Raw genomic sequence first — 10,235 nt, 5'->3', positions numbered from 1 at the left:
GCGAACAGAAATTATCTCGGCTATGATGTGGTATATCACCCTCATTTTAGCAAATTGACTCCGGGGAAATGAATGTTACAGATTAGGGGGTGGGAAAAAAAAAAAAATAAACAGAGGAAAGACCAAAAAAAATATCGAGAGAGAAGTATTAGCACAACACTGAGCAAAACCCCAATGGGCTAAAAACCTCAGCGGAGAGGCACAAGCAGTGTGCGGGGGACAAGTTAGGAGCGGAGCGTGGGACAGGTCGGGAAAACGCCACTAAATTTTTTTTTTTTCTACCAAGTTTTGCCTTTTTTTTTTTTTTTTTTAAAAAAAAAGAAAAAAAAGAAAAAAAAAGAAAAGGAGAAAACACTCCCATTTGGGAAAACGCCCCAACCCCACTGCCGGGACCGGGGCTGAGGGCGACCGCGCTGCCCTTGGGGAGGCTGCGCGGCTCCGCGCCCCCTCCGCGCCCCCTCCGCGCCCCCGCGGCGGTGGTTTGGGTGGCCCGGCGGGTCCGTCCCCCCCGCGCCCGCCCGATCGCTATTGGCTCGCCGGAGAACCCCCTTCCCACCGCGCCTCAAAGGCGCGCATCTCCCCGCGCAGCCCAAACCCACCCGCCTCGCATCCCCCCGGCTCTTTCAGTTTATTTCTGGCTGGGGGAATATACATATATATATACACATTTTAAAAATTATTATTATTTATTTTTGCTCCGGATTTTTTCTTTTTTTAATCGCTATTTATTTATTCGCATTATTTTTTTTTTCTCATCTTCGGGCCCGGGAGGTGCAGCCGGCCGCTCTCTCTCCTCCGGCTCCTCAGCCCCGCTCGCTCCCTTCCCCGCTGCCCAAGGCGGGGGGGCCACGACCGAAATGAACCTCAACTTCACCTCCGCCGTGCACCCCGTCTCCGCGCCCAGGCCCACCTCCTTCTTCATCGAGGACATCCTGCTGCACAAGCCCAAGCCCTTGCGGGAGGTGCCCCCCGAGCACTTCCCCGGCTCCTTGGCCTCCCGCGTCCCCCTCTTGGACTATGGGTACCCCCTGATGCCAACCCCGACCCTCCTGGCGCCCCACCCGCACCCCGCCCTGCACAAGCCGGAGCATCACCACCACCCCTATTTTCTCACCACCTCGGGTAAGTGCGGACCCCTCCCAGGGGCGACCTGCGGAGTTTTGGTGGCCCGGTGGCATCGAGGTGGGGACTCGGGGGGGGAGTGGTGGTGTGCATAAGAGACGGGACGTGCTCCAGCAGTGACAGAAAAGTCCCTCTGGGGCGGCGGGGGTCATCTTTCTGCATCCTTCACTGAAATCCTGACTGCGTCCCCCCCCCGGAGCCCCCCTCGCCGTGGGGCAGCCCCGGCTTTGGGGAGCCCCGTCGGGCGCAGCCCCCGGCCCGGCCGCAGCTTCGGGGAGCCCCGGGCAGCGCCGGCTTCGTTACCGGGGAAAGGAGCCCACCGCCCTGCAGCTTCCCATTCACACGATTGCCTTTATTTATATATTTATTTTTTTAAAATTGCTTTTATTTTTTGGACAAATAACATCTCCTTTTCCTCGCGTTGTCCCCCCAGGCGGTGCCCGGGCTTCGGAGAGCCCCCCTCCCGCAGCAGTGCTGGGATCCCCGCTCAAAGAAGGAAACCCCCCTCCAAAGTTTCTTACCGGGCACCCCAAATTGTGCACCTGGGCGGCCGCGGAGGATCGCTCTCCCCTCAGCCCTTTCCGAGGCTCCTCTGCGTTTTCTTCGCGTTCATTTCGTTTTGGTTTAATTGCCGGGAGGGTGGAGGTTTCCCCGCCAGCCTCATCCCGCGGTGCTGGGGGGTGTAGGGGGTGTGGGGGGGGTGTTACCAGAGGAGAAGCGCTTTGCAAAGCCTCAGAGCAACCAGACCAAACCAAAACCAAACCAATAAAACGTCCTGAAAAACGAAATAAACGAAAATAAATATAAAAGAGGCAAGGGGGAGAGCCCAGAGCCCACCCGGGGGGCGCGGAGGGAGGAAGCCCCCGGGCAGCCCCGGTGCCGGCTCCTGCCCCGCCGCAGCCCGGGTCTCGGCCGTGTCCCCCCCCAGGAGTGCCGGTGCCAGCCCTCTTCCAGCACCACGCTCCCGCCGAGCTGCCGGGGAAGCACTGTCGCCGCCGCAAAGCTCGCACCGTTTTCTCCGACTCGCAGCTCTCCGGCTTGGAGAAGAGGTTTGAGATCCAGCGTTACCTCTCCACGCCCGAGCGGGTGGAGCTGGCCACGGCCCTCAGCCTCTCCGAGACCCAGGTACCCACCGGGAAGGGCTCCGGCGCCCCCCCCTCATCCCGTGCAGCATCCCCACCTCCGCTTTTTAATTCCCCCCCCCCGCCCCGCTCTCTCCTCCTGCTCTCCCCAGGTGAAAACCTGGTTCCAGAACCGACGGATGAAGCACAAAAAACAGCTGCGGAAAACCCAAGACGACCCCAAACACCCGGGCGGCGAGGAGAGCCGGGAGCAGAGCTCCCCCGAGCCCGAGTTACCCGAGGGGGCGGGCGCCGAGCCCCGCAAGGGCCCCCCCGGCCCCTTCCTGCTGCAGGACCCCGAGGACGAGGTGGACATCCTGGAGGAGGGGGACATCTGCCCCGGCCCCCACCGCCTCTAGGAGGGACAGGGGGCCGGCCCGGGCTCTCCTGCCTCTCTTAGGGGGGCTTTTCCCCAGCCCCGCTCCCCTCCATCGCCCCTGCCCCCCCAGCCTTGAGTGATGCCGGAGCCCGGAGGGAAGGAGGTCACGTTTTTGGAAGGGGGTGCTGAGGCGGGGGGAGCCCCCTCGCCGGTGGGCGGGAGGGCCCGGGACCCCGAGGTACCGTCGGCTTCACCCCCAGCATCACCCCAAACCTGAGCTTTGCCTGATGGGGGCAGAGAGAGAGGAAAAAAAAAAAAAAAAAAAAACCAAAACCGGAAAAAAATAAGGCGAGTTTCCTTTAAGTTTCCCCTTCCCTTCGAAATATCGGACTCTTCTCCATTCCCCAAAATTTCTTCGAGTTTAAAATAAATGTATACCCGTGCCAGCATGTTGTCGTTACTGAGAGCGGCAGACAGGGCGTGACACCCCCCTTAAAACCTCGCCCCAACGCCCCTAAAACCTCTCCAGCTGGGCTAGTGCTCGCCCTCGCCCTCCGTAGTGCGGTAGGTCGGGTTGGATCCCGGGCAGAGCCTCCAGGACACCCATACCCTCAATAATAATACTAACAAATTATAGAAAAGCCCTCCAAAGAAACAGGTAAGACCAAAATCAGCGTTTCTTTCAATCCGATATGGGGAGGGGAAGGGAAGGAAGGGGGGAGCATCACGAATAACTCCATGCTGCCAGGGCTGCTCGGAGCGAACACAATCCCGGCGAGAAAAAGGGATTTTCTACACTTTGGAGAATCACCTGCATGGGCAGCCTCATCTCTTCACGGTTTCCAGGTGTGAATCACCTTCCGGATACTTTTTTTTTTTAAATTTTTTTCCCCTCTCAAAGAGCCCCAGAGCTGGTCCCACGTTTGGCTCCCGTTCCCCCCGCGCCTGCATCTGCACCCCCGCTTCTCTGAGCCCCGCGTTGCAGAGCAGTCACCGGCCGCGCTCGCTTTGCGTTTATCTTCCTGCCAGGGAAATGGTTTTAATTTCCAGGTAAACGAAGATTTAAAATTTTTAAGTGTTTTTTTTTTTTCTTATTGTTTTGTTTGGTTTTTTTTTTTCGTTTTGTTTTTTCTCTCTGGGCTGGCAAATGAGCTGGGAGTGTGGTGGAGGCTCCGCATCTCCAGGGGAGAGCTGGGGCTTTCCTCCGTAAAAACCTGGAGGAGAGGCTGTGCTGGCTCAGCTGTTATCCGTGCGACCCCCGCTGCACCAGCAACCTGGTGGTATGTCAGTGTTTTGTTAGGTTATTTACATTTTTTTGTTGTTGTTTATTTATCTAACGGGAAGTTTAATTTGGTTTACTGGCGTCATTAGCCCTTTCAGGGCATTTTGGATTATGGGACATGTGGTTTTGTGAAGGAAAATGTGTCCCTGTTTAATATATAAAATATAGATGATTGAAATGTGTATGTTTGCTTCCTTTTGGTGGGTTTCCCTTTATGGGTTGTTTTTTTTTTTTTACATACAAAATAATAAAGAGCACACAGAGGGGAGGGGGGGAAATACCCAATACCCAACCATCTGTCCAGAAAAAGGCGAGTTGTCTTTTGTACGGTGTTTATAAATAGGTCCAGGGCAATCATTTTCATCCACAAATTTTGCTAAAATGCCACCCAGCTCCCTAAAAATTGTAATTCAGGAGGGAAACCCAAAGCGATTTCCTCCTAAAGCCTCGGTGTGACTGGAAGCACCGCGGCGAGCCAAGCGCAGGGGACAGCGGGTCCTTTCCCACTGCCACGGCGTTGGCTGGAAACGCTTCTCCTGGCTCCGTGGCTCTTCCCTGCCTACGGCCGGGGAGGTGTTGAGGAAAGGGACGTGATGGAAACTGGTCTGGAAGACCTTTTAATTCCGTGCCGTTGTTTGTTTGCATCCACACTCAGTCTCCCATCGAGTATTCTGTTCATTTTGCGCTGTGCTGATGACTGTCAGCCTCCCCCTGAGTGCGCGTTTCAAGAGGAACTATTAAAAGTGATATAAAAGAGAAGCTCTACCGTGATATTTATGTGGGAATTTCTTTCTGGCCGTGTCTACCGCTGCTGTTCCCGGGGCCGGGGGCCGTGCACCGCAGCGTGCAGTGCGGTACAGCCGCTCGTCTCGGAGCTGGCCTGGCCAATCGCACTCTGCTGTGGGGGCCAGTGACTTCACACCAGTCACTTGCCTTTGGTAACAGGGTTGGGCAGCAGAGTAGTTAGAGAAACACAAGAGAAGTCCCTTTAGTTTAGTGAGAGAGAATGTTAGGAGATGTAATCGTTAGAACAGGAGTACTAGTTATTACAAATAAAGATGTAATCGTTAAAAAAAAAAAAAGCAATAGAATGAAAAGGGATATTAAAAATCCTGTTTCTTTACATCTCTGTGTGATTACACGTGCAGAAAATTATTATTATTACTAAAGACAAAGGCATGTAAAAATACTCTTGAGCTGGAAAGAACAGAAAGTGAAAAGGCAGGAGAAAATAAAGCAGAAGGTTAAGATGCACAAGTGACAGGCGTTTTGGGGGATAGACACGCAAAAGCAACTTTTTTCTTCCTCTGCCTGTTGACACGTCCCTTTCGCAGGGCACCCCGTGGGTAAGTGGTGGTGTCAGGCAGTGGGTGCTGCCAGGCTCTGCCCTCCCAGCACAGGGCGAGCAGCGTGGTCGGGTGCTGTGTCACCAAGTGCCACGTTCCCTCTGCACCAAACCCCCCAGATGTTAGTGCTCGGCTCTGTCGCAGCAGCTGGGGCGTTTGCACACCCCTGGGCTGGGGATATTTATGGTCTGGGGGAGGGAAGGATCCTGGGGTTCGGGTGCAGGCACTGGGAATGTGTCCCAGGCTCTGCAGCACAGGACCTCTGCTGTGCCACAACCCCGTGACAGCAAGGGAGATAAAAGCAGCAGGTATCTCCCCCCCTGCAGTCCCCTGGGCAGGGCCGTGTTGGTGGGGCCCCTTCAGTGGCGAGGTGTCGCAGTTTCTCTGGGGCACAGGGGTGTGACAGGGCTTGTTCCCTCTTCTGCCACCAGCATTATCGCGCTTAGGATGTGCCAGGTCTGGAGGAAGGGTCCAAATACGGAGCAAATAACACCCAAGTCTCTGCTGCCTCTCCCCCGTCACCGCTAGAACTTTCTTCTTCACAAAGTATTTATGCTGATCCGTGAAATAAAATCCACAAACGCCCACCTACCTTCACCTCTCTGAGGTTCTAGGCACCTTGGCTAATATTTAAAATGACAATCAGGTTTAAAACCGAAGCCACGGATCGCTCAGTGACAAATACGCACGGAGTGTGACCCACCCGACCCCAGGGAAGGCCCCAGCCCAGCCCGGACACTGCAGAGGTGTGCACTGAGCCTTGAGAGCAACAGGAGGCAGCTTTGGGAATTTATCCCCCAAAATTTGGTGCAAACAAGGGCAAAACTCCCAGAGATTGAGACGGAGGAAGCAAGTAGTGGCTACCTGAGCCATCCTCCCCCTCGCCAGCCAGCTGCCTCCGGGCTGGGCAGCAGTGCCTGCTGGCTGGTGACAAGAGGCTCTGCTTTCCTGGGCAAGGTTTTGGGAAGAGGTCAGCACGTGTTTGGAGAGTGGAGAGGGCCCCGGGAAGAAGGAAGGGCTGTGAAGGTATTTTTGTTTGTTTATTTCAGAGATTTTTTCTCTCAGAATGAGTGAAGTGAGTTTTTATTCCTGGGTCTTAACTTATTCAGTGACTCAGCCTTTGCTGCTCTACTCAAGCAGCTCGAGGAGTAGGGGAGAGATTGTTTAAAGATTTTTTTTTTATTTTTTTTTTTTAATATTTATGTGGTTGGGAAATGCTGGGATGGAAATGGCTTGCATAAAATCACTGCTGGCCATAGAAAATCTCAGTGGATTTCGTATTTTTCTAGAAACCCACTGAAGTATTGATTTTCGTTAAAATTCTTCCGTGAAAATTTTTTTAAACTAAACTGCTTCCTGTTAATTTATTTTAACACCTAGGTGGTTAATATTTATTGTTGTTTTCATTAAAGAAAATCAAAAAATGGTCTATAAAATCCTTTCATGGACCTTTGCTTTCTGTTTTGATTTCAAGCATTTTCCTGTCTGTTGCCCTTAATATTTTTAACTTTCATGGGACTGGAAAGCTGTTCCAACCCAAGGGAGGCAGGCTGCTTTTTGCTTCTATGGTCAGGGCTATGTAAAATTCTTTCTACAACTTCCTCTCAGTGTTTCTCTCTGCTGACTGATGGACTTGGGGCAATTTTTCCCATTGGTTTTCTGAGGGAAAGTTTCTGCAGGTGTGGGCCAGGCTGGGGAGCAGAGGAGGGGTAGGTGAAGGTAGAGAGGATGCTGACTACAGCAGCGTGAACTCCTGAAGGTTGGAGCCTCCCGAACCGATGACTTTGTTCTTCCTCTCTGCTAGTCACAATAACAAACAGCATCACCTGAATTGGCTGTAAACTGCCTGGATGGTCTTACTCAGCTTAAAAAGTTTTCTCCTAAAGTACTTTTCCTAAAGACTCAATACTCTGGCTTTCAGTGGTTGCTGGAACAAACCCTTAAGTGCTCTGAAGACACACAGCAAACTAGCCCTGTGGTATTACCTGCAGCTGCCCACTCTGCCCTCACGATTATGCAAAGCTCTTGCTGAGCCGCTGGATGCTTCTTTAGCATCTGCTCTATCCCGGTTTTGGCTCGGTATCGCTCCTGTTCAAAGCAGGCTCTTTCTGGGAGGCAGGCTGCTTTCACTCACCCTTTGCCAGCTGTCACCAGTGGGGGTTCATCACCGTTACCTTTCCCTGTGAGTCTGTGCACCTAGAGCTCGGTCTCACACCACAGGCAGTCACTGGAGTTGGCTCTTTCTTCATGTGCCTGCTTACTCTCAGACAGAGAGCACTAATGTTTGGGAAACATGAATAATAAGACATATTCTTTGTGCTATTATAATTTACTGTAGAATTAATCACTAATGAGAGATGATACTTATCAAATGCTTGGCTTGTGGGCTGTTTGGACGTTACAGCTTGTTCATGTCCATTTGAAGTACTCGATGCCTGCAGGAGTTAGACATCATCTGGTTTACAATCCTCATCTTTGACAGTTTGTCTTTAGATGATGGACCGTGGCTTTTGGCTCTCTTATTTCACGTTTTTCACAGAATCACAGAATCAGCTAGGTTGGAAAGGACCTTGAAGATCATCCAGTCCAACCATCAACCTCACCCTGACCCTTCCCAACTCCCCCAGATCCCTCAGTGCTGGCTCAGCCCGACTCTTCAACCCCTCCAGGGATGGGGACTCCCCCCCTGCCCTGGGCAGCCCATTCCAACGCCCAACAGCCCCTTCTGCACAGAAATCCTTCCTAATATCTAGTCTAAACCTTCCCTGGCGCAACTTGAGGCCTCTACCTCTTGTCCTATCGCTTATTACTCAGTTAAAGAGGCTCATCCCCAGCTTTAAGTGATAAAACAGGATGTTTTTGTCAGTGGGCAGCCTACAAGCCAGCTGTTCATACCTTCTGTGAGGTGGTGGTGGGAAGCCGATGTCAAGTTGTCTTTGAACGGAACGTGATGGCGATGTTACTGCAGCAGCATTGCTCTTAACTGACCCTGGGTCTTTGACTGCTTCCTGAATCTAAAATATTAAGCAATGGTGGCACTAAAGAGGGCCTGCCAAGTAAATGTTTACTGGGAGGTGGATGCAAACACATCTCTGCCCCTGTGAAGGCAGCCTGTGCTCATGGCGAGCAACACCGCGCCCTGCGGTAGCCGTGGGACCACGGCAGGCAGGTTCTACTCCAGCTCAATCTCTCCTGCATACTTAATGCAAAATTCAAGGCCTATTTCTTATTTAAATTCCTTGTCTTCCTAATCTGAAAGACATTAAGTTTTGGCCTTTGCTTTTAAGCAGATGGATGCTCGTCATTTACTTGTATGGTCCCTTTTTGTGCCACCATATCTGTTAGGAGCAGGAAAAAATTTGCATTAGTATTGAGGTAGATCAAAAGATTTTCCTTCCACATATGCTGCAAATAATGTCTTTTTCTGGGAGGAAAAAAAAAAAAAAAACAACAAACCCAAACAGTCCTTTCCAAATGGTTTGTGAGATGATAATGATGAGTGTTTTTAAAAAAGACCCTTCCCCGCCTCCCCCCAGATGCAGCATCGTGTAAGTATAGATGGCTTCTAGCTCAGCACGGGTTTAGTATTTAAATGTTTCCTAAAAGTTCATTGTTTTATTAAAAAAAAAAACCCAAATGAAGCACAGCACCTACCCAGAAAGCTCACCCTAATTTATGGGAGCTCTAAAAGGCAGTAGCATGACAGACAGGGAGGAAGGTGATCAATTAAGACATTAAGCATTTTGCACCACATGGACGCATCTGCATGTCAGCCAAATAATAAGGCCATCAGCTCATTTTCAGGGGGCTGTTGCCTACTTCAACTCAATCCTCAGATCAAAGAGAAAATGTCTGCTTGCATTTTCTAATCAGAAAAGGGATGCTAATTTAGGTTCCTTAATGTGTGGTGGTAAGAGACTTCTTCAATTAACTGAATTCTATAGCTCAGAAAATAAAAAAGGGGGATACAAAGGGAGTCAGGCTGGAAAGGCAGAAGTTCTCATTAAATCAAAGGTCCAATATTCATTACCTCCAGCATCTGGGGCTAAACACTAAACATGGAGATCATCAAAGGGAGTTTAATGGGTTAAATTGAGAATATAATCTAATTAAAATATTAGATACGAGTAAATAGCTCTTTGATATTCATCTGAAGGTTTCATTAAAACAGGTACTTGAGGTTTGTATTAAGGGGGGATTATCACTTTTGAGCAGAAACAACAAGTTGAGGTTCCCTAATCAGAAATGCTTCAAAGTGTTACCGTTCGGTTTAAAAATAAAAGAAGGAAAGCAGCAACTGGCAGAGCATGGAAACGTTTACCCATCCTCGCTTGATGGATCGTACCACAGACACACATTCTACCACGGGAGGCAAATGCAGTTCCCAAAGGTGAGGAGAAAGGAGGCTGAGGCAGAACGTGGTCCATCGAAGATGATGTTCCACCAAGCTTCCTCTATCGATTACGTACGTCACAAACTTCCGCCGGTGACGTGGAACAGTCTAATTCAGCGTGTGTGGTGGGAAGGAACTGCCTGCGTGAAGAGTTCCCCATCTCAGGTAGGGGGGTCAGGAGGGCTTTAAAGAAAGGAACGTGTCCTTTTTAACGTGGAGAGATGCAGTATGGGGGTCAGTTTTCCCCATGTTAGGTTGGGAGACTGACTGGAGATCCTGTGGGGTGTGTTGCAGCAACGAACACACTTCCAGGAGGACCGAGGCACCCTGAGGACTGTAGGGTCTCGGTCAAACTCAGCCAGGGCTCCATAAAATGAAAGGTACGGGGCTTTTCCAGCAATCTGTGTCATACCTCCAACGCCTTGACTTCACTGTACACCCACCAGAAAACTCTCTTTCCTGGGAGCCATCCAGACAAAGAAATGTTAGCCCAGAAACATGTTAAGTCTTACCCATTTCTCTCTCTACCTTTAAGAAGAGGTGCATCTAGAAGAAGAGAAAGCCATTTCGAAGATATCCTCTCTTTTATTCCCCACCTTATCTTTCCATTGTTAGCTTCCTTCAAGGAGACTCAACCCCCTTTTTATTTTTC

General features: G+C 50.9%; 1 protein-coding gene across 1 annotated transcript; it reads left to right on the top strand.

Moving 5' to 3' along the window:
- The first annotated feature begins 857 nt into the window (after positions 1 to 857).
- BSX (brain specific homeobox) lies at positions 858 to 2,602 on the top strand. The gene is made up of 3 exons (XM_074927618.1): positions 858 to 1,122; positions 2,051 to 2,247; positions 2,357 to 2,602. Exons 1-3 carry the CDS (start codon positions 858 to 860, stop codon positions 2,600 to 2,602), a joined length of 708 nt encoding a protein of 235 aa, XP_074783719.1.
- The last annotated feature ends 7,633 nt before the right edge of the window (positions 2,603 to 10,235 follow it).

This window comes from Athene noctua, chromosome 26, assembly GCF_965140245.1.
Source record: "Athene noctua chromosome 26, bAthNoc1.hap1.1, whole genome shotgun sequence".
Lineage (NCBI taxonomy): Eukaryota > Metazoa > Chordata > Aves > Strigiformes > Strigidae > Athene > Athene noctua.
The sequence above is the reverse complement of the archived record's forward strand: the minus strand, read 5'-3'. Positions and strand labels throughout refer to the sequence as shown.

Bases quoted from the DNA above. Each gene is read 5' to 3' on its own strand.
- BSX (XM_074927618.1), top strand. From the start codon at position 858: ATGAACCTCAACTTCACCTCCGCCGTGCACCCCGTCTCCGCGCCCAGG. The intron at 1,123-2,050 runs GTAAGTGCGGAC...GTCCCCCCCCAG, and splicing joins CTATTTTCTCACCACCTCGG to GAGTGCCGGTGCCAGCCCTC. The intron at 2,248-2,356 runs GTACCCACCGGG...TGCTCTCCCCAG, and splicing joins TCAGCCTCTCCGAGACCCAG to GTGAAAACCTGGTTCCAGAA.